At 48.1% G+C, this 23,220-nt stretch overlaps 1 protein-coding gene across 1 annotated transcript in view; it reads left to right on the forward strand.

The window, feature by feature from the left end:
* ITPKC (inositol-trisphosphate 3-kinase C) overlaps positions 1-23,220 on the forward strand; it is a 506,565-nt gene that overhangs the window by 479,666 nt on the left and 3,679 nt on the right. Inside the window, exon 9 of the mRNA XM_085625774.1 lies at positions 13,908-13,979. Within this exon, the coding sequence (XP_085481900.1) occupies positions 13,908-13,979 (72 nt within the window). The remainder of the gene's footprint in view (positions 1-13,907; positions 13,980-23,220) is intronic.

The raw sequence follows: 23,220 nt of genomic DNA on the forward strand, positions 1-23,220 counted from the left end.
AACTGGAGAGGTGAGGTGTGGTTCAAGAGGGGAGAGGTGAGGTTCAAGAGGGGAGGGGAGAGGTGAGGTGTGGTTCAAGAGGGGATAAGTAGAGGAGAGAAGTTAATTCACAGAGAGGGAGGTCGAAGCCCTGGTAAATACCTTGAATTGTACTTGAGGGGACCAGAGAGAGACCCTGGGAGATGGACATCTGCCTGACATCCCGGGCCACCCAAATTGTCTATATTGAGAGCTCTCAAATAGATGCATTTATCTGTGTCTGGAAAAGGGGAAAGAGAGAAATAATGAGCTAGAAAGGAAGAGGTCATGTGCATTTCATTTTCCTGGGTGTCTGGGTTCCTGAGCTTATTCAGGTTTTATCAAGTGCATTTATCTGGATGCTGAAGACTTGGTTTTGGTAATGGCCCAGCTGTATGTGACCTGGACTAGGCTTTTAACGCCCAAGGCATGGGCAAGGGCTGCTTAGCTCTAATGAAGCCTCCATGCTTGTCACTTAGTTTTATCTAATACTGGCTGTAAGTACTGGTCTGGGTTGGGGCTACAGGATGTAGGACTGCTAAGAGTGAATGAACAATTGAATAAGTCAATGAATGGGTGTCATGCGTCTTTGAAAAGAACCGATGGTCTTGCCCAATGAGCATTGGAATTATATGCATAAGCCACACCTATGCAACGTCTCTTCAGAACCCTTCAGTTGCCATATTTGGTTAATAGCGAAGTAAGTGGCCGCACCTAGGTTCATAGAGCTTTCTATTTTAGCACAGAGAATGTTTCTTTGTACGACATTTGCCGGGGCCTGTGATAACTCGAACAGCTATTGGTTAGTTATTTTGCGCCAAGTGTCTGTTTGTATTAATGTGATTTTCACAATAATACAAATATTATATCCAACAAGTTTCATCATGAATATTGCATTCATGATTAATACACATAAAGTTAGACTGTCCCACCTCTTACTCTTTCTTTACCATCTGACAATACTTGTATCCCCGGACTATACATTCTAATTCTATGTTTGTAATTGGCCACAATTTCCTCCATCATTGCATTCCAGTCTAGCGAGATAGGTACCTTTCGCATCCCTTTCTGTTCCTCTCTTTGAAGCTCAGCTCCCTCCGCTCTTCCTCATCGCACTACTTCATTATACTAGTCTAATAACCGGGTCGGTTTGATAGCTTTCCACCTCATGGTTATATTTCTTTTTGCCAAGATCAGTGCAAGGCTCACAAATCTGCAGGGGCAGGCAGTTAGTAGAGAATCCGTATGGCAGCAGTCCCTAATGAGTGGCACCCAGAGGAGCTTTGAGGCTAAATTGTTCTACAATTTTTGTTAAATCTTGGCCAGGTATGTTTAACTGCGAATGCCTTAAAGGTTCGGAGGTCAGTAGTGGGAAATTAAATTAATTGTAAATGGGACATGCAAAGATTTTAAGAAACTGTCCCTCTGTAATGGATTTTCTGATGGATACATCTGCCAGTGGATTCCTCACCTTGTGAATATCCCCTGCGCCAGCAACATTCAGAAACTTTTGTAGCAGTCCACGCCGATGAGGTCGAAGACGACGTCACAGATGTACGGCTCCGCTCGCGACTCCGCTGATGTCACCGGCTCCATAAGAAGACCTCCTCGGCGTGACGACGTCAGTTCCCTTTTTTCCGCGCCGACGACGCCAACGGATTTCGGGAATCGTTACTGGTAGCTGTTCTGGTTACTTTGTATGTTTTTTGGATTTCTCTGTCTATCTTCCGAAAATGTCGACAAGGAAGTCTGGGTTTAAGCCTTGCCGAGAGTGTGGCAAGCACATGTCCATCACCGACCCGCACGACGATTGCGTTTGGTGTTTGTCCTCGGATCATGATGTCGGGGGTTGTTCAAGTTGCAGAAAAATGAGCTCGAAGGCTCTTAAGGAGAGAGAGGCAAAACTCTTTATCGCTCGGATGAAGAAGAAGGAGAAAAGGGGTAGAAGAAGATCCAGGTCGAGGTCGGCTTCCAAGTCGACTTCGGGACATGCTTCCAAGAGCAAGAAGCATAAGAAAAAGAGGAGACATTAGTCGCATCATAAGGCTTCGGCGTCAAAGTCGAAATCGCCAGTTCGGCGTCAAAGAGAGTCAGTGTCTCCCTCTCCTGTCCCGGCTTCGCCTCCGACTCCAACTACTCCAATGCCTTCGCCGGCTCCGGCTGAATCCCCGGTGCCGGTGTCCACTCCGGCGCCGGTTCCATCTCCGGATCCTGCAAGTCCTCCGGCTCCGTCTCCGTCTCCGGCCCTGGATGAGGATCGTCAGGCTCCGGGTGAGACTGTGACGCCGCTTGTTCCACCGTCGGCGCCGCCAGGCCCGAGTCCGGTGTTACCTGACCAGTATCCTGCTTTCCCTAATCCAGGTCAGGACCCCTCGCATTATCTCAATGCAATGAATGGCGTGTTCTCACGGGCCATGTATACCTCTGGTGCACCTATGGGTCCGATGGCTTTCAATCTGGGAGTGCCGCAGGTTTATCCTCTAGCACCGTTTATGCCGTTCTTCCCAGCGACGCCGTCTTGGCAGCTGCCGGCGCCGAGAACATCGACGCCGCTTCCTTCTTCGCCGGCGCCGGCTCAACATCGTTCGACGCCGGCTGCTCCAGCTGATCCGCGTTCGACGCCGCTGCCGGCTCCGTCGGATTCGAACACTGTGCCACCGACGCCGCAGGTGCGGATACGTTCGAGAAGGGAGGCGCAGAGAGTGCTGGAGGAGAGACGCTTTTTGTTGGAAGAGGCTGAAGAGGGGAAATTGGTCGAATCTGATGAGGTGTTCGACGAGTTGAAGGAGGCAAGTGGTTTGGATTTGTCTCCGGAGTGGGAGATCACTCCGCCATCTGATGAACCCTCTAAGGATGCAGCACCCTATCATGCAGTTATTAGGAAGGCTGCGGAGTTGTTGGACCTTCAATTGCCATCCACTGAATTCAAGTCCAATATTTTGACTGAGGTGTTGCATTCTCCGGCTATGGTCTCGGAGCCTCTGTTGCCTTTCAACGAAGCAATTTTGGAACCTGTGCTGGATGTATGGCGCAAGCCTTTTTCAGCTCCTGCAGTATCCAAGATAGTTGCAAGAAGATATAGGGTGGCTCCAGGGGATCCTGAGTTTTTGTCTTCACACCCTTCACCTGAAAGCCTAGTGGTTCAGGCGGCTTGTTCTGGACGTTCCAAAGGTGCGTTTCCTCAAGTCCCAGGGGACAGGGAGGCAAAGAAGGTGGACCAATCGGCCAAGAAGGTCTTTTCATCAGCCAGTATGGCATTAAAATCTTCAAATGCGACTTGTTTGTTGGGGCGCTATATCCATGCGCTTATGGATTCTGCTAAAAAGTTGGCACCAAAACTGTCAGAGGAGGATAGAGCAGGCTTCAATGAAGTACTATCGGATGCCCAGGCGGCTGCTCGCCAGGTTGTTCAGAGTGGCCTGGATACAGCAGACTCAGTTGCCAGGGTCATGGGGTCTTCAGTTGCCACCAGGAGGGGTGCGTGGCTTAAGTCCTCTGAATTCTCTTCGGATGTCCAGTCAACTTTATTGGATTTACCTTTTGATGGGTCTGGTCTGTTCGGGAAGAAGGCTGACGCTGCTCTGGAGCGCTTCAAAGAGAGTAAGGCTACGGCTAGGTCGTTGGGCCTTCAATCCCAGCCGAGAGGTACTTTCAAGAGGTACAGAGGATTTGGAAGGGCGAGTTTTCGTTCTTATAGGCCAACCCAGCAGCAACAGCAGCAAGGCTCCAAGGGATATAGAGGAAGACTTAGAGGTCGCTCACGTGGCCGTCAACTCTCCTCCTTCTCTTCCTCTTCCTCAGCCCCTCCCACCACCGCAAAACAGCCCTAGATTCGACATTCCGGATCATGCTGGTCCTGTGGGGGGCCGGCTTACCCATTTTCTACAAGATTGGGAATCTGTAACTACAGATCTCTGGGTTCTGGATCTTGTAGAAAATGGGTACGCCCTTCCCTTTCGGGAATTCCCTCCAAATTACCCTCCTTGCCAAGGAGCTTGCTCGGAGGACCACCGTCTTCTCCTGCAGGAAGAAGTCCTGAAGTTGTTTCAGAAAGGTGCGATAGAGGTGGTTCCGGAGCAGGAGAGGGGTCAGGGATGCTACTCCCGGTATTTTCTGATTCCGAAAAAGGACGGCAGATTGCGTCCGATATTGGACCTCAGAATCCTGAACTTTTACCTGAAACAGGAAAAGTTCAAGCTGCTCACCCTTGCGCAGGTTCTTCAGGCGCTGAATCAGGAGGACTGGATGGTGTCGCTCGACTTGCAGGATGCGTATTTTCACATCCCCATTCTGAAGTCGCACAGGAAGTATCTCCGTTTCACGGTAGGGTCGCAACATTATCAGTTTGCGGTCCTCCCGTTTGGTCTTACTTCGGCACCTCGAGTCTTCACAAAGGTGATGGCGGTGGTGGCAGCCCATCTCAGAAGGTCGGGAATTTCGGTTTTCCCTTATTTAGACGACTGGCTGATCAAGGCGGAGTCGTCGGAGAAGGTGCTGTGTCATCTGCAGGATACAACTCGGCTGTTGTACAGATTGGGTTTTTCGATCAATGTGCCCAAATCTCACCTGGTGCCCTCTCAGCGCAACCTGTTCATAGGTGCGGTACTGGACACTACTGTGTGTCGAGCATTCCCTCCTCAAAGGATTCTCGACATACAGGAAATGATTCCTTTGTTTTACAGCGGAGCGGTCGTTCCAGTTCTGAAGGTCCTTCGCCTGCTCGGTCTGTTCGCCTCCTGCATACTGTTGGTCAACCATGCACGCTGGCACATGAGGGCGCTCCAGTGGTGCCTCCGCAGGCAGTGGTATCAGCACAAAGGGGATCTCAGGGAGTCTGTGAGGATCTATTTTGGTGGAGCGTGGAGGGCAATCTGTCCCAAGGAAAGCCCTTCCATCTACCTCCATCGGTGACAACAGTGATAACGGATGCATCCACCTTAGGGTGGGGCGCTCATCTGGGGGATCTGGAGATCAAGGGTCTTTGGTCTCCAGAGGAAAGGTTGCTTCACATCAACCTTCTGGAGTTGCGGGCGATACGTTTGGCATTCAAGGCCTTCCTTCCTTCCCTTCGCGGTCTGTCTGTTCAAGTCCTGACGGACAACACGACTGCGATGTGGTATATAAACAAACAGGGAGGAGTGGGGTCTCTTTGTCTCTGCAGAGAGGCCTTGCGTCTGTGGTCCTGGGCTCAGGACCATCAGATTTGTCTGATAGCAAATCATCTGGCCGGGGTGCTGAACGTGCGTGCGGACAGTCTCAGTCGGCAGTTCTCCGCCGACCACGAGTGGAGGCTCCATCCGGAGGTGGTTCGTTACGTCTTTCGGACGTGGGGGACTCCTCGGGTGGATCTGTTTGCTACTTTCGAGAACGCGCACTGCCAGTCGTTCTGCAGTCTCCAGTATCCGATGCAGGGGGCGTTGGGGGACGCGTTTCAGTTGAGTTGGAGCTCACGACTCCTTTACGCGTTTCCTCCCATACCCTTGATTCCTCGGGTTCTGAGGAAGATTCGCCAAGACCGGGCCCAAGTTATATTGGTCGCCCCGGATTGGCCGAGAAGGGTGTGGTATACAGATCTTCTCCACCTCTCCTCGTGCCCTCCGCTCCGTCTCCCTCTGAGGGCAGACCTCCTCTCGCAGTCGGAGGGGCAGGTTCTACACCCCCACCTCCAGAGCTTACACCTTCATGCCTGGAGATTGAACGGGGCAACCTGAATTCTTTCTCTCTCCCGCCAGATGTGGTGGACGTTATTTTATCGGCCAGGCGACACTCCACCAAATCCATATACTCCTATAGATGGTCTAAATTCGTTCTCTGGTGTGGAGAGAGGTCAATTGATCCCTTGAAGGCTCGTTTGTCTAACATTCTGCAGTTTGCCCTTTCTCTTGCTCAGCAAGGCTTTGCTGTGGCTACAGTTAAAGGATATTTATCGGCTTTGTCGGCTTTTCTATGCCTGCCGGATCAGCCGTCCTTATTTAAATCTCCTATTGTGCTTAGGTTTCTCAAGGGCCTCACAAATAAATTTCCTCCTACTCCCTTTATTGTGCCTCAATGGGACTTAAACCTTGTACTGACTTATCTTATGGGTTCTCCCTTCGAGCCCTTACATAAGTGTCCCTTGAGACTGTTATCGTTTAAAACGGTTTTCCTCATTGCAATCACCTCGGCAAGGAGGGTAAGTGAGCTTCAAGCTCTGAGTTCAAAACCCCCGTTCTTGACTGTGCATGCTGAACGGATGGTGCTCCGGACCAGGGCTGCGTTTTTGCCTAAAGTGGTGACTCCCTTCCATCTGGGGCAATCCATTACCCTTCCTTCCTTTTATCCTCCCCCCTCACCCTTCCAAGGAGGAGGAGAGACTTCACCGTTTGGACCCTAAGAGGGCGGTGAGCTTTTACCTGGACAGGACGGAAGACTACAGGATTGATGACCAGCTCTTTGTGGGCTTTGCTGGTTGCAGAAAGGGTCGTGCGGTGCACAAGCGCACCCTTTCCAGATGGATTGTACTATGCATCAAGATCTGCTACTCCCTGGCTGGTAAGGAGCCTCCGGAGGGTTTGAGGGCTCATTCTACCAGGGCTAAGTCTTCTACGTCTGCCTTATCTAGGGGTGTTCCTGTGGAGGACATTTGTAGGGCGGCAACTTGGGCCTCCCTCCACACCTTCGCAAAACATTATTGCTTGGACACTGAGGTGAGGAGGGACGGACACTTTGCTCGTTCCGTCCTTCAGGACTTTCTGGTATAGGGGGATGGACACCCTCCTCCGGGAGTGGGGACTGCTGTGGAATCTATTCACAAGGTGAGGAATCCACTGGCAGATGTATCCATCAGAAGAACAAGTTACTTACCTTCGGTAACGCTTTTTCTGGTGGATACAGTATCTGCCTGTGGATTCCTCACTGACCCACCCGCCTCCCCGTTGTCCATCCTTCTATACCTGTAATTATGTTGATGGTATTTCAAATGTGTTTATTACTATCATGGGTATTATGTTGTTTCTTGTGCCTTGCTATTTATTTTCCACACTGTGTGTGTTGGTTTGTATATCATGTGCTGTGTATACTGTGTATATATTGCTGTCAGTCCGTCCGTGTGCCTCGGAGGCACGGAAAAAAGGGGCGGAACTGACGTCATCACGCCGAGGAGGTCTTCTTATGGAGCCGGTGACGTCAGCGGAGTCGCGAGCGGAGCCGTGCCTCTGTGACGTCGTCTTCGACCTCATCGGTGTGGACTGCTACAAAAGTTTCCGAATGTTGCTGGCGCAGGGGATATTCACAAGGTGAGGAATCCACAGGCAGATACTGTATCCACCAGAAAAAGCGTTACCGAAGGTAAGTAACTTGTTCTTTAAGTCTCAAGGTTTAGCATACCTTTTGTAAGTGGTTAATTGACCTTAGAACTTACAAGAAGCCTTGAAAGGCAGACCGCTTAAGAAGTGAGGTCAGTTTGAAACGTGTTGGTGCACCAGATAGCATAGATTTAGGTCTGTGAGGAATCTGGCCTGCTTCATCGTCACCGTGAGATACAAGGTAAGACGGAGGCATGTATCTGTGAGAGAATTAGGGCTGGGGAAACTTTACTTGTGAGGTGAAGAGCAGGAAAGAAATCTTCAAGACCACAAACAAGCCCGTGTCTTTGGTAATCAAGAGACAAGTGGTAGAGGGCGAGACCCAAGAACAAGAAAGGGAACACACGGAGAGAGGCCAGTGACAGCCTGAGAGAAACTGAACCGCAGGGGTGACTGCAGTAGGGAGAAGACCTATACATAAGAGAAATCCAAAAGTAGTGATGTAGTCAAGAGGAGGGAAAATGTCCCTGAATATGTAAGTGCAAAGTTCAGCGTTGTCTAAAATAGAACAAAGTCCCCACTAGGCACTTCGTGGGGTGACCACCCTCTGACAAATCCAGGTTATTGACATTCTAACATCAGATAGCAAATGGTTAAATCCTTAAAGTCTTTTTATTTAGAACGTCGTGTTGCATCACACATATATATCATATATTAAATGCATAGAGTACATCTGTAGTCTTTTTTTTTTTTTTAAATTATTTTATAAATCCCAATGCAATTCGGGACGGTGCCCTTCCTCAGGGGAATCATTCTGAAAAGCAGTCAAATATAGCAATATTCAATAATGCAAAAAGTGCGGAAACCGCAACATAAAGTTAGTTCAAACGTCGGCGTCTCCGTCTACCGAGTGTTTCCAAGTAGAAAGAACATGACATATGCGTGTGATGCAACACGACGTTCTAAATAAAAGGAACTTAAGGATGTAACCACTTGCTATCTGACGTTTGAATTTCAATAACCTGGATTAATTTGTCAGAGGGCGGTCAACCCACGGAGTGCCTTGTGGGGACGTTGTTCTATTTTAGACAACACTGAACTTTGTATTTACATGATTTACGCCCAGGATCAGAGGGCGATACCCACTTGCACCCTACCAAGGATCGAACTGGTACAATAGAACAAATCACAGATTAATTACAGAGTGCCATAAATTGTTTTACGAATTCCTGATTAAGTAAGAGCAGGATGGAGGCTTTAGACTGGGAGTTCTGTAATAATGAGAGGCTTGCCACTGACGAGTTCAGTACAAGGGTGATTACTGAGGAATTGATTGGTTACAATAAGAGATCCAGTCATATTGAGGGCCTAGATCTTTGACAAAGTGGCACAGTTTAAGTTTTAGAAGCTCACGGTTGAGGTTTTACAAGCTGAGACTAAGATTAAGTAAGGCTTGTCAGTCATGATTCCAGACTCCTACTTTGACAAAAACGATAAAACTATTTGTACGCTCCTACGTGATAGGGGCACCCCACAACTTTCTATGCAGACTGCGCGGGTCGGCTTGCAATTGTGGGATAGCACTCCCAGACACGAGGGAGTCTTATTGGGCCTCACAACTCTAGATCATTATTAAATGGGATTTTGCTCAAAGAAATGCCCAAACGTTTCGGTTTTAGGGACTCCATATGGAGTCTCAGACCTACACCAACTAATTATAAGAAAAGGCAACCCGAAACAGACTGCTAGAACTCACCCAAACAACCCTTTACAATTGGAACAGGACTACCAAATACCTGTGTTGTCAATGGAAAATAACGAAGGACACACCTCTGTGGAAGGGGTCATTGCTTAAAGAAGTAGGTAAATTGATGGGCTTTAGAGAATGGCACATAATAGGCATCTCCAAGCTAGGCAATGTCATGTGAGACACTAGACTGAAATCAAATTGACCTAGCTCACAACTATGTTAAATCGATTTTGTTACGTTAAATCAATTTGTAGAGCACAGCTTATCAACCATGAGGGTATCCAGGCACTGGAACAGGAGCGAGGGTCGGGCGGTGCTCCTAGTTGGAAAAACAGGTCTTCAGTTTTTTGCGGAAGTTGAGCAGACATGGTGAGGTTCTGATGTGTTGTGGGTGGTCATTCCAGGTCTTGGCGGCATTGTGGGATAACGAGTGTCCTCCTGACTTTCTTCTGCAGATGCAGGGAACTTGTGCAAGGGCAAGCGTAGATGTCTAGTTGGATGGTAAAGTTGAGGATGGTCGTTGAGGTACGCAGGTCCGATGTCTTGGAGGACTTTGTAGGCGTAGAGGAGCTGCTTGAATTGGCATAGTTTCTGTATGAGTAACCAGTGTAGTTCTATGAGGTGGGGAGTGATGTGAGCGCTTCAGGGATATCTAGGCTGAGTCTGGCAGCAGTGTTTTGGATGGCCTAGAGTCTCAGTGAGCTGGTTGGAGAGTGCGTTGGTCTAGTAAATGTTTCTGGTTATGAGAGCCTGGATTATAGTGTGTCTTGTGTTACGTAGGGAACCATTTGAAGATATTGCAGAGCATTCTGAGTATGCGGGAGCAAGAAGGGGTCACGGCCTTCAACTTCTTAGACATCATGAGTTTGTCGTCTAGGATGATCCATAGGTTTCTGGCATGGTCTGTGGGGTGGGCGTGGGTCCCAATTCCGCTGGCCGACAGGAGTCGTCCCACGGAGCACTGTTGTTTCTGAAGATCAGTATCGCGGTTTTGTCTGTGTCCTGTTTTAGGCAGTTCTCAGTCATCGAGTTGGTCACGCTAATCATGCTAGTTGTGAAGTTGGTCGTGTTGGTATTCTTCTCGCCGGTGAGGGAGACAGTGTTGATGTCGTGGACTCTTATAATGCAGGCGAGGGGTGCTATGCACATGTTTTGAAGAGGGTCGGCTGAGGAAGGATACTTGGGGGAACTCTATAGATAAACTTCATGGGTTGGGAGGTGTATGGGGGGGGGGGGGGGAAGTCTGACTCTGGTCCTGCCGAAGAGGAAGGAGGCGATCCATCTCTGTGCTAATTCTTGAATTCCTGAGTCGTGAAGTCTTGAGATGAGGGTGCGATGTGATACATGTCAAAAGCCGCTGAGAGGTGTAGGAAGATGAAAGCGACAGTCTCCGATCTGGTTTGGATTGGCTGCTGAAGCCTGATGTCCGATGTCCAGGAGGTCTTGCTATTCTAGTTGGGTGGAGAGTTGACTGTTGATCTTTCTCTGTGACTTTGGACGGGAATGGTAGGAGCGAGATGGGTCGGTAATTGCGGAGTTCCTCCAGGTCTACCAAAGGTTTCTTCAAGAGAGCTTTGACCTCAGTGTGTTTCCAGTTATCTAGAAAGGTTTCTCTATGGATGAAGGTAGTGAGTATGATGCTGATCAGTGTTCCTCTCAAGTTGAAAATGTGGTGAGGGCAGGGGTCAGTGGGGGCCCCTAAGTTGATGGTCTTCATAATTGGGCTTTGTCTTTGATGAGGGGGCTTCAGTCCATTAGTTGATGGACGTTCTTGGTGTTGGTGTGCAGTTGTCTGATTAGGTCCTCTTCGGCGGGTTGGGGTTCGAAATTCCTGTAGATTTTGAGTATTTTGTTGTGGAAGAAGTCAGAAAGGTTCTCGCATAGGTCATGTGATGGGTGATGGTGGCTGCTTTGTGGTCGGAGAATTCTCTAACCATGTTGAAGAGTTCTTTGCTGGAATTGGAGCAGGATCCGAGTCTAAGTGTAAGGGACGCTTTCCGGACTTATTTGATCTGGGTGTGATATTGTCTATGCACAGATTTGTAGGTGTCTCTTATGGTGCTGTAATGGCTTGTTCTCCATCTCCTCTCCACCTGCTTACAGTACCATTTGGATTTTCTCAGGTCTTCCGTGTACTAGCAGACTTGAGGATTTGTTGTTGGTTGCCTGCCTTTCTTCAGGGAAGCCAGTGTGTTGGCGCAGCCTGACATCCAATTGTTGAACGTGGTTATGTAGTTCCGTAGGTTGCAAGTGAGGACAGGCTAGGTAGATCTTAGGGTGCGAGTCCGGTCCACCTCTGCTATCTTGATACAGCTGTGCCTGAAGTTGTTGGCTGGCTTCGGCGTTCTGGAGTGGGGTACTTTGAAGTGGAAGTGTACAGTGGAGTGGTCCGCCCATGTGAGCAGTGTGTGGTGGCTGAAGGTGACCTTGTTGCTAGCTTTGACGACTGGATGGAGGGTGTGTCCTGTGTTGTGTGTCAGGCCTTGGATGAGCTGTGTAAGTCCGATGTTGCCAAGGCATTCGAGAATCGTGATGGAGTTTGGAGGCCATTGCGTTGTCGAGATGAAAGTTAAAGTCACCAAACCGAAAGAAGTTGTTGGATCTGATGGGGATGGGGACGATTAAGTCGGTGAGGAGGTTGCTAAAGGTGGTGCATTGTCCAAGTGGTTGGTATGCGAGGGTGCCAGTAATGAACGTGTCTTGGTTGACTTGTAGTCGGAAATGTATGTGTTCCATGAACACAGTGGATTTGTCAGTGGAAGTGGTGCAGGTGATGGTCTCTGGATGACTGCAAGGCCTCCTCTGTGTTTGTGGTGCCTGTCCTGGCAGGTGATCTTGTAGCCTGGAGGGATGGCCGTGCCGATGGATGGGGTGGATGAAGGGCTGAGCCAGGTTTCTGTGAGAAAATGTATGTCTGGGGAGTGTTTGTCGAGGTCCCAAACCTCAGTGGCATGCTTTTCAGAGATCTGGTATTAAGCATGCATGTGATGCGGGTGAGGCGTGCATGATTAGGAGTGTTGCTGCAAGATAAGTGGCAGTGAGTTCATGATAACAGTCTTGCCGTGTAATGAAGTGTGACACAGAGGCAGCTGTTGTGGCGGTGTCCAGTGTTTAGTGCTTGCAGGTTGGAGAACGTGTAACGGCAGCGGTCAGCAAGACGACGGTCCATGGTGCTGGACCGGAGCAGGCGGGCTTGCCTTTGGTGCACCTAAGCCTTTAAATACTTGCGGTCGACTCATGCCCTACTGGCAGAATATGTAGATTGGCTGGAGGTATGAAATTATAGTCCTCATGAGGACAGGATCCTCATGGAGAAGATCCCCCCCCCCCCCCTAAATCCATCTCTCAGATATTCTTAAATCATTAATAATGCCTCAGATACCCTTCAGAAACTTAAATGCGGTGGGGGTAGGAGGGATGGGTAGTTTAGATGCCATAAAGGCCAAATTAAGACTAATCCAGTTAAAATACCTGCATAGGGTTTACTACAACAAGAGAACACTCTTCAAGATGAGAAAGGCGCAGACCCTGACCTGCAGGAGATGTAATCTTGCAGACAGAAAGTGTATCCACATGATCTGGGAGTTCCCAGTGGTCAGTGCCTACTGGAGGCTTATTGCTATTGAACTAGGGGTAGTACTAGACATTACCATACGCCCCCCCCACCCCACCACCCTTACTGACTTGATTATCCTGGCTATACCATGCCACATGGACCGCCTGCGTTCCACTGTACTGTCCTGTGCACTAGGCTTCATACTAGCAGAAAGAGTCTTAGCCAAGCTGGGGATTAACTAACAAGCACCATCTATACAAATGTGGCGCATGGGTGTGAACACATGCATGGAGGCTGCAAGATTGGTATATAAGGGGAGAGAATACCCACAGAAATTCGGTAAAGTGTGGAGCAGATGAAGAACTCACTTTGGTCTCGACTGGAAAATAATTGGTCGCCTAACATCGCCTCTGCCAAAGCAAACACATGAGCACAGTGATTTCGGAAAAGGGACGTTATGATGGGGAGTGGGAACCCATGGAAAATGATGGTGAGCGAACACTGCTCTAAAGGTTGATCGACTGTTCTGTTGAAATCTGCCTCGGACCAGGTTGGTGATATGAGTCAATGTAAAATTGAATTTGCGTTATGGTGGCAATGCAACAAAGTTCTTTAAAAACAAAAAAAAGCTTCTCAGGTGAGTTGAAAAGACTGGGAGCGGGGGAGAGTTCTGAAATTGTTAAAGGCAGGGAGCAGAAAAGTAGGCCCCAGAAGAGTAGAGCAGAAGGTAGTGTCGTGACAGAAAGCCCAAGATGAGGGCTGCAGCCTCTGAGAACTACGATCCTTCCAGGACTGGCAGAAGTGAAACGCAATAGCTGAGCATTAAGATGTGTGGTTAGTCTACGTCAGGCAGGCTCAATCAGTGTTTGGATGTTGTGACATCAATCCAAGCAGTGAACTTGTGTATGCAAATAAAAGCTTTTATAGTACAGCGTTGCTTTTAAAGATTTGTTTGAATAGTAACAGGAAACAAAAACGTTTATAGAAACAATATACATTTTGACTTGTGACCTTATGATTTATGATGTGTTTTTCCATTTTAGAATGCCATTTAATATTTGGTTCATTGTTTCATGTCAGTACATGTACTCACTTGTTTGTCCTGAGTGCTCCATAACATTGAACCATACTTTAAAATATTGCTTCAGGCTCTTACATTTAAATCAGTATTTTTTACTCGAGTCTGGAGCCCTGAAAACAGTGTTGTTCAGCAAAAATATTAAGCTGCAAAAGACCACATATTTTATTTATTTTTTGAGTTGACTACTGTATCTTACCAAGGTGTGTTTTCACTTCGCAGAAAAGCTATGTCACAAGGTTAAAAGAGCTTCGAAACGCGTTAGAGAAGTCTGACTTCTTCAAATCACACGAGGTAAAAGTCTCACATTTATCTCCTGTTTAGCATTGATGAATGGACTTAAATTATATGCTGTTTTTCAGTTTCTTTGTAACCTGCAAAAAATATTGTGCTTCTTGGCTAATTGTGCAATCCCAACCAGTACAAACAACACAGATTTAATCAGTTGTTGATTTGAAGTTAACAGAAAGTGGTGTGCTGAAGTCTTTTCACGTCTTGCTCGAGGCAGCATTAGATTTTGTGTGATACCTCCAGGGCTTTAAATGTGCCGGGTCTCACCGGGTCTGAGCACCGGCAGTGTTCTTGAAGGAGGCCTCAAAACGGGCCTCTATCGGGCTGTTTTGTGCCTTGGCACTGGCAAGTGGACTCTTTCAATATTATATACAACGAGCCATAGTTGCTGCTTATTTATCTTATGCAACTAGCAACCATTGACAAAGGCAATAGTCCGGACTTGTTGTAGGTATGATGTTACTTGTTGTGTCATATATCTAGATGCACTGACAGAAACCGCAAAATACAAGTCGGGCGACACACTATGCTAAGAACAGATTTTTAGCGCAAATGTTTTTAAGCAACGCCCTTAATTACATTGGCCACGCCCCTTTGAGAGACCCGCCAGTTTTCATCCCACTTAAAGCCCTGGATACCTCATTTATTAAAACATACTGTATTGGCATTATTATTCATTATATGAGCAAATTAAACTGGGTTTGGTAATGGGACAATCAATCATTGAACTGGTGGAGCCGGGAAATGTGTCTAGAGTTTATCTGCTTGAATAAAGGTGAGCATTTTTGTAGGCAGGTGATTATTGCACTTGTGGTGGTGTTAGTATTGAAAGTTGTTGCCTCATTCCAGGATCACAAGCCACAGCTAGTCCCAATGTTATCTGTCACTGGCTAGGATCAAATCCAGATCAACAAACTAGGAAGGAATAGGAAGAAAGGGGGCCCCTGACATGCTTCAGCCAGTTTATCTGGAGAAGTAGCAGTTGAAGAAGTAGCTGCTTCTAGCTGGCTTAAGTAATGCTAGTGATCCAGTGGCAGAAGTGGGGGCAGGGACACTACAATACCTGCTAGTATGCCAAGCAGTGGAGTAGATAGGTGTTGTGTAGATGTACTGTTTGATAAGGGAAGGAGAGTTTATTGCTGAGGCAAACCTGGTATGGAGGGTGCAGTCAGACGTTCTAATACTGGCAGTGATTTACAAAAAAACGGGGGTGAGATATAAGTTCCGCACCTATCACTCCTAGTGATTTCACAATAGTCCAAAATATGGGCAGTGCAACGATTCGGAAGGTCAAACCCCTAATAAAGATATGAATAGAAAGGAATATTTTAAGGAAATTTAAATGGAGTCTGTGCATTACATTTAAAATCAGAGCTTAAGGCAGAATCTGGCGACCTAGTCGAAGATACTGGTGAAACACACTATTTGGAGCATGCTGATCATTTGTTTAGACTTTCTAATGCTGCATCCCAGACCCTAGCTATGGGGCATCTGTGCTGGCCCTCCTCTAAATTCCTCCCCGTGAAGGGCTTTGTTTTCAGCAAATGCCCATTTAATGAAGACATTTTGCCAGGATTCAAAGTCCAGGCGTTCTGGCCTTCCAGTTTGAGGTGATAGTTTGCTATGAGGAGAACAAGGTTGGCAAAACGAGACACCACTTGATCTTTTTGGGATAATGTATAAACACCAACAGCCACTGATATCCAGTCCAGGGGAATAGGTTTTATAGTGAGGGAAGAAAGTAAATCTAACACCCTGTGCCAAAGATATCCTAAGGAGAGACATTCTCAGAGCAATTGAAGGAGGGTGTGGGGGGGGGCAGTGCTGGAGGGTTGTCATCTGGCTGTATAAAATGAAATAGTGTGTGTGTTTAAATTTAAATTTGGCAGTATGCAACACCAAATGTGGAAAAACACGGGCATCTGACCACTCTTTTTTGGCGGAGCACTCTACCCACTTCCATCTCCCGTTACTTGCTCAGCAGCAAAAACACTATACGCTTGTAAGAGAGGAGAGCTTTAGAGAACCAGTTGATATGTCTGCACCTCAAGCCCGTGGTGTAAAGGAATTGTATGAATGCATGTATCTGTGGCTCAGTATCTTCAGTGGACCAGCACCGATGGAGTGAGTGGTGAATTGACCAATGCACAAGGAGCTGCCCCCAGTGTAGTGAGAATATCTGCAAAGCAGTAAAAGGAAGACTAGCCCCATCAAGCAGGTCCCTTATGGTAGAAAGATTAGAGCTATGCAAATATTGTAAATGCTGCTCACCCGCTCGCTTTCCTGCAGCCGTTGATTGTCGTTGCAGGCTCGCACCGCAGACACCAGACTCCCCTGAGCCGTGTCTCCACTCCCCCGCTCCACAATAACCTGACTGGCTTAAAGTGGCCGAAAGTAAGCTGCAGACTGCGGGGTCACGAGCGGGAATGGAGAGGAGGGTGAAAATATAAGTAGAGAGTCCAGAGACCACAGACTGTAGACCGGCGTGAGGTTTAGGACTTGTGCATAGGCAGTTTAATGGTTATTTGTCTGTACAGTACCCTCGGACCTGGCCATATTTGGAAGATACATGAAAGTGGTCCGAACTGAGCTGAATAAGGTAACTGGCTCCGACCAGCAACAGGAATCATTAAAAAAGTGAAAACAGAACAAGCAACTTGGAAGAGTCCGAGGAAACCAGCCGCCATGTGCAAGGTATCTTCGCTACCCATCCGTAGGCGGGATAGCAAACATACAGCTCTTGCATGCGGTTCGAACTTTGAACCTGGTGGTATCACATAGTAGGCCACAATTGGAAGTATTAAACAGCTAGGACCAATCAAGTGAGAAGCCAGCCTCTGAACACTTGCATGTAGCACATGCACCTCTTACGCCATGTCCACCTGCAGTGTAAAGGCACAGGGTGGGTTCTATCACCCGGACTGTTCTCAAAGGGGGTGGGGTAAACTCCCCTTGGGAACGCCAAAGCACAAGCACTTGATACAGAAGGACCATCTGAGTGTACGGGGTGGACTTTTGAGCTAGATTTGTTTTCATTTTTAGCTTTTTACCTCTGGAAGGCAGCTGCCAGACAGGAGAAACAGATGTATTGGCTTCCCTTTCCACCTTGTATTGTACATTTTAATCATGGCACATTTTTAATGCTACTAGTTTGCTTACATGTGTATTTGCAATAATTTTAGGTAAGTATGCAATACAGTTTTTTCATTCATTTCTTTCATTCATTCATTTATGTTGTAAATTACTCTGCCAAAGGGGAACCTGTGGTTCAGAAATGCCCAGGAAAGGCATCACTGGGGCTTAGGGCGTAATCCTCCTGGTGAGGCGCTAAGCTCTGGTGTGATACCACAGGGCAGCTTGGAGGCGGCAGGGATGAGCATGGACCCAACGGGAACCAATAACCAGAAGGCCTTTTAATTTGTGAGGCCGGAAAAGGGTGCGCCTCAGCACATGTCTTTTCATGGGGCAGGCCCGCAAGCAATCTGCTCAGCCATTACAATTGGGCTGAGAGGAAGTAAAGCTCACAGTCAGGTGCCCCTAACCCACCGCCCCATACGGTAGACGTAGTTAGTCTAAGGTCACCCTGAGCCACCCAGTGTGTCAAAAGAGCACTCCAAAGATTTTGACAGATTGCGAAAGTACTTGCTCGCAAAGTGATTGGGAGATTTGTGAAGTAATATACAAGTTGGTGTATCACCATCTTCAAGAGGGCAATTCGACCCACTGGGGCGAGTGGGGACGTTTTCCAAAAAAAACCTTCCTGAGAGGCAAGGGCAGACATTGCTCTTATAAGGTTACTGTCCAAAAGATCTTGGTCCTAGTGTTAGACCGTGCTCCCCGGGTACTGAAATGTAGTTTCCTGCAGCAGAGCTGTTATGGGTGGAGTGTTCCAGGCAACCTGTCTCTAGCGAAGCTGTTTCAACCTTCTCCTCCGGTGGCCACAGTGATAACGGATGTCTCCACTCTAGGGTGGGTAGCCCATCTGGGGGATCTGGAGGTCAAAGGTCTTTGGTCTCCAGTGGAAAGATTGTTTTACATCAATCTTCTGGAATTACGGGTGATACGTTTGGCTCCCAAGGCCTTTCTTCCCTTCCTTCGCAGTCGGAAGGTTCAGGTCCTAACAGACAACACTTCTGCAATGTGGTACATCAACAAACAGGCAGGAGTAGGTTTGTATCTTCTGTGCAGAGAGGCTCTGCGACTCTGGTCCTGGGCTCAGGACCATCAGATTTGCGTAATCTCGAATCATCTGGCTGAAGAACTGAATGTGCGTGTAGACTGTCTCAATCGGCAGTGTTCGGCTGATCACGATTGGCGTCTCCATCGGGAGGTGGTCTTTCACATTTTCAGGATGTGGGGTATTCCTCCGTTTGACCTGTTTGCCACTCAAGAGAACGTGCATTGCCCAGCATTTTGCCGCAGTCTCCAGTATACGATGCGGGGAGCATTGGGAGATGCTTTTCAGTTAGATTAGGGCTCGCAGCCTCTTTACACATTTCCTCGCATACCCTGGATTCCTCGAGTTCTGAGGAAGATTCACCAAGGCTGGGCCCAAGTCATATTCATCGCCCCAGATTAGCCGCAAAGGGTGTGGTACACAGACCTCCTTTACCTCTCATCGCACCCTCCACTCCGTCCCCTTCTCAGGGCAGACCTCCTCTCGCAGTCGCAGGGGCAGGTTCTGCACCCCCACCTCCAGAGGCTGCACCTTCATGCCAATTAAACTGGGCAACCTGAGCTCTTTTGCTCTACCTCTGGATGTGCTCAGTGTTGCATTATCGGCCAAAAGATACTCTACCAAATCTGTCTATTCTGGTAGGTGGGCCAAGTTTGTTAAATGGTGTGGAGAGAGATCAATTGATCTTTGCAGGCCCATCTGTCTCTGAAGCTGGCTCTGCATATACTATAAGTATGGTAGAGTGTACACAGAGTCCAGTGGGTCCCCAGAGGCATAGCAGAGGCTAAATTAGATAATCACTAACTGCTCTATTTGTGGTAGTGTGGTCGAGCAGAAGGCTTATCAGGAGGATGTGTTAAGCATTTATTGTATTCACTCATTCAAGGCTGATGTCACACACCGAGAGACAGAACCCAGACCAATTAGGTAAGTATAAAAAAGGTATACTTATGGTTTATTTATAGAACCAAGCAGGAATTGGTACAGGTAGGTAATAAATACTTGCAAATGCAAGACTGTTCAGGGAAGTGCAGTTGTTCTTTAAAAAGTAACAGTTATAGGTTGATATCGCTTTTCAGAATACTTGGAATTACACAGTAAATACTCTTTTGATTACTTTCAGGTTATTATTACAATAGTGCTCACTTTTCATCATATGTTAGCTGTCTTAGAACGCTTTTTATACCCAAAATCTCATACAATGAGTCTCTGTGGGAGGAAAAATGGTTATCGAACTCGGAGGTAAGTATTTGACTTATGAGGTTATGGTTTTGTGATTAGGATCAAGGTTCCCCCAAGGTCCAAGTGGACACTCTAGTTGCACATCCAGCGGCACTGGGGCGGCCAGGTGCAGAGTGCATGGGCACAGTGTCAGCCAACAGGCTATGGGGGGGCTTTGGTTGGGGTCTGCTAGCAAGCAGGCCCCTTGGGTGTGGGAGAAAAGCTCCTAGCGTTGCAGTCAGCACTGCAGGAGCCAAGAACTGCAACGCCAGCGGCACCAAGGCGACTGCGTGCAGGAGGTAAAGTGGACGTCGGGGTCATTGGGCTTTTCAGTGGACATCGTTGGTTTTAGAAAGCTGCAGACTTGGTCGGGAGAACTTCTTGGAGGCGACCACAACTGGGAAGGTGACTGCGGATCTGGGAAGATGCTTGGAAAACCATTGATGGGGCCACCCAAGGCCGGGTAGGCATTGAGGGCTGGGGTGTCTTAGGCATCGATATCTTTAGGCTGCAATTGGTTGCGGTTGGCGTCAGTCGGACAGAAGCGGTCGGACTTTCTGGACAGCTTCGTCAAGGTAACAGTTGTCTTACCGCCTTCGGTCGCGGTCGGGGGGGGAACTTTCAAGTAAAGGCTGCAGGTTTAGTTTTGAAGTTTGTGGGAGGTCAGGGGGTCACTGGATCCCAACTTCGGATCGCCAGGAGGACCTTTTTGCAGTATGGGGCCACTCAACCTTGGCCTGTGGTGGCGGTTAGACTTTGGTTTGAGCAAGTCCGGTGCTCACGGGAGACAGTCTGTTAGTTGAGTGCAGGGCAGGCCCTCTGGGCTCTGGGGATCTGCTGCTGCTAGACACGCTGGTTTCTTTGCTGTAGGCAGGTCGTGGTTGGGACAAGCCGGTAGGGCTGAGGCCAAGTCAGTTGGTGTCCTCTGTTTCTTCCTGGGTTGGCATGGCTCTTCAGTTCTTCTTCTTCTTTCTTCCTCGTATCTGAGGAGGCAAGGTTCAGGGTCGCCCCTAAATAGTAAATTTAGAGGCGTTAAAGGGGTGTGTAGGTTGGGACCAATGGGTACCTTCCTTGTGGTGGGTACACCGCCTGTTATGCTACCCTCCAGTGGGAGGGGGCATTATCCTCTTCTTCATAATTGGCGTAGTCCCCTCATCTTCAAGAGGGAGGGGACTGAGATGTGTGGTTCACCTTGCTTTCCTCACCTGAGGGGTGGGGTTGGCAATGGTGGACACACCTCTTCCTAGCTTGGATTTACCACCGATTCTCCCGCCCAAGTGGGGTCAGAACAGGAGGGAGCATGTTGCTGGGGTCAGCAAAAGGCAAGGCCAGTGTCCAAAGGCGGCAGGCCTTTGAAGCTTCTCCTTTCGTGGGCGCAGCCCATCGAGGGGAAGGAGGCATGACACCTCTGCCCAGGATGGGCTTTGTTTCTGGACCCAGAGAACGGCGGCCCACTACTCAGTGGTCCAGAAATCTGTCTGGTGGTGGCAATGGCGGGCAGTGATTCAGGAACCACACCAGGGCTGGTCGATTTTCAGGGGGCATCTCTAAGGTGCCCTCTGAGTCTGTTTTACATTAAATCCCACACTGGCATCAGTGTGGGTTTAATGTGCTGAGATGTTTGCTACCAAATTACCCAGTTTTTATTAAAGCCATTATGGGGCTGTGGAGTTTGTAGTGACCAACTCCCAGGCCATATATTCTTTATGGCTTCACTACACTTATAACGTCTGTGAATGGATTTAGACACTGTAGGGACACAGGGCTCATGCCTCTGTACCCTCACCTTAGGACTATTGCACCCTGCTAGAGGAGTGACTTACCTAGATTGCAGGCATGGCTCCCAGGAATGTGTGCGCCATGTCAACTTTTCACCTTTCTCTGCACCAAACACGCAGCCTGAGTGTGTGGGTTAAGGTGCAGGGCCTTTAAGGGTGGCACAATAAGTGCTGCAGCCCTCGGAGGCCTTCCTTGGTCACGGTGCCTTTGGTACCCATGGTACCTTTTACAAGGGGCTTGCCTGTGGCCAGGGATATGCCAATTGTGGATACAAAGGTACAATTTTGGGAAAGAAGACAGGCCCTGGGAACCTGATTGGCAGGGACCCATGCCACAAAGTACCCATGCCACAAAGTCCGGTTGCATCAGATGCCAGGAAAAAATGGGGGGTAAACATGCAAAGAAAGGGCGCTTTCCTACAATTTGGTTCTCACTTTCTTGATGGGTTCACTCTTTGAACCATTACATAGTTGTCCCTTAAGGTTCCTAGCGTTTAAAACAATCTGGTTCCAATCACTTCTACTAGGAGGGTGAGTGAGTTCCGGGCTCCTAGCTCCAAGCCTCCATTTACATCATTCCATGCAGATAAGATGGTTCTTAGGACCAGAGCTGCTTTCCTGCCTACGGTGGTCACTCCTTTCCACTTAGGGTAGTCCATCACCTTGCCCACTTTCTACCCTCACCCTTCAAAGGAGGAGGAGATACTTCATTGCCTGGACCCCAGGAGGGTGGTCAGCTTCTACCTGGACAGAACCAAGGACTTCAGGTTGGACGATCAACTCTTCATCGGATATGTGTGCATGATGAAGGGCAAGGCAGTTCACAAGAGAACGTTGTCCAGGTGGATCATCCTCTGTATCAAGATCTGCTGTGCCTTGGCCAAGCAGGAGCCTCCTGAAGGTATTCCTGCTCATTCTTCCAGGGCCAAGTAGTCTTCTTCGGCTTTAGCTAGAGGTGTCCATGTGGTAGACATCTGCAAGGCAGCAACTTGGGCCTCCCTCCACAATTTTGTGAAGCACTATTGCTTAGATTCGAAGGTGAGGAGGGACAGCCATTATTCACGTTCTGTGCTGCTGGATTTTTCGGTGTAGGCAGGCAAGCACCCTCTACCGGGAGCGGGACTGCTTGGGGATTCAGTTCAAAAGGTGAGGAATCCACAGCAGATGTATCCATCAAAAGAACAAGTTACTTACCTTCTGTAACGCTTTTTCTGGTGGATACAGTATCTGCCTGTGGATTCCTCACTGACACACCCGCCTTCCTGTTGCCTCTCTGCTTATACTGAACAATATTCAGTGTATATCTTATGTGACTTGTTGGAATCATGTGATGCTTGGCACTAGGAAATGTCTATGAGGAAGAATTACCAGTTTTGACTGTGTTTGAATACTGTGCATACTTGTGAAAATATTGTTGGTTCACACGTTCGCCTCGAAGGCACGGATAAAATGGTTGCAACTGACGTCAGCACTCTGACAAAGTCTTCTTATGGCTCTGATGACGTCACACGAAGTCAGTTGCGGAGCCGTTCCATTGTGAAGTCCTCATTGACGTGGGAGAGCTGAGGAGAAAAGTTCTGTGGAATGCTTCACATTGGGGTGATTCAAAAGGTGAGGCATCCACAGGCAGATACTGATCCACCAGAAAAAGCTTTACCGAAGGTAAGTAACTTGTTCTTTTCTCCCAAAATTCTTCCAACTTGCTGCTAGAGCTAAAATGTACTCTTCTCCTCTGTTAGTAACTTACAGGCACATGCATCAAAGGAAAACCGGTCGCAAACGGGCAGATTCTCAGAAACTGCCCCTTTGCGACCGGTATTTTTGCATTTGGGATGCATCATCCGAAATGCAAAAATCGCAATTTAAGGAATCTCTAAAATGCGATTACTTAAATTGCAATTGCATTTAAGGAATCCCAAATTGAGATTCCTTAAATGCAATGCATTAAAGTAAAAAAAATTGCGATTTCGCTAATAGGGGGAGCAAATTACCATGAAGTTAAACTTCATGGTAATTTGGAAAAACTTTGAAAAATGCACTTTTGTGCATTTTTCAAAGTTTCATGTTG

This window comes from Triturus cristatus, chromosome 9 (genome assembly GCF_964204655.1).
Source record: "Triturus cristatus chromosome 9, aTriCri1.1, whole genome shotgun sequence".
Lineage (NCBI taxonomy): Eukaryota > Metazoa > Chordata > Amphibia > Caudata > Salamandridae > Triturus > Triturus cristatus.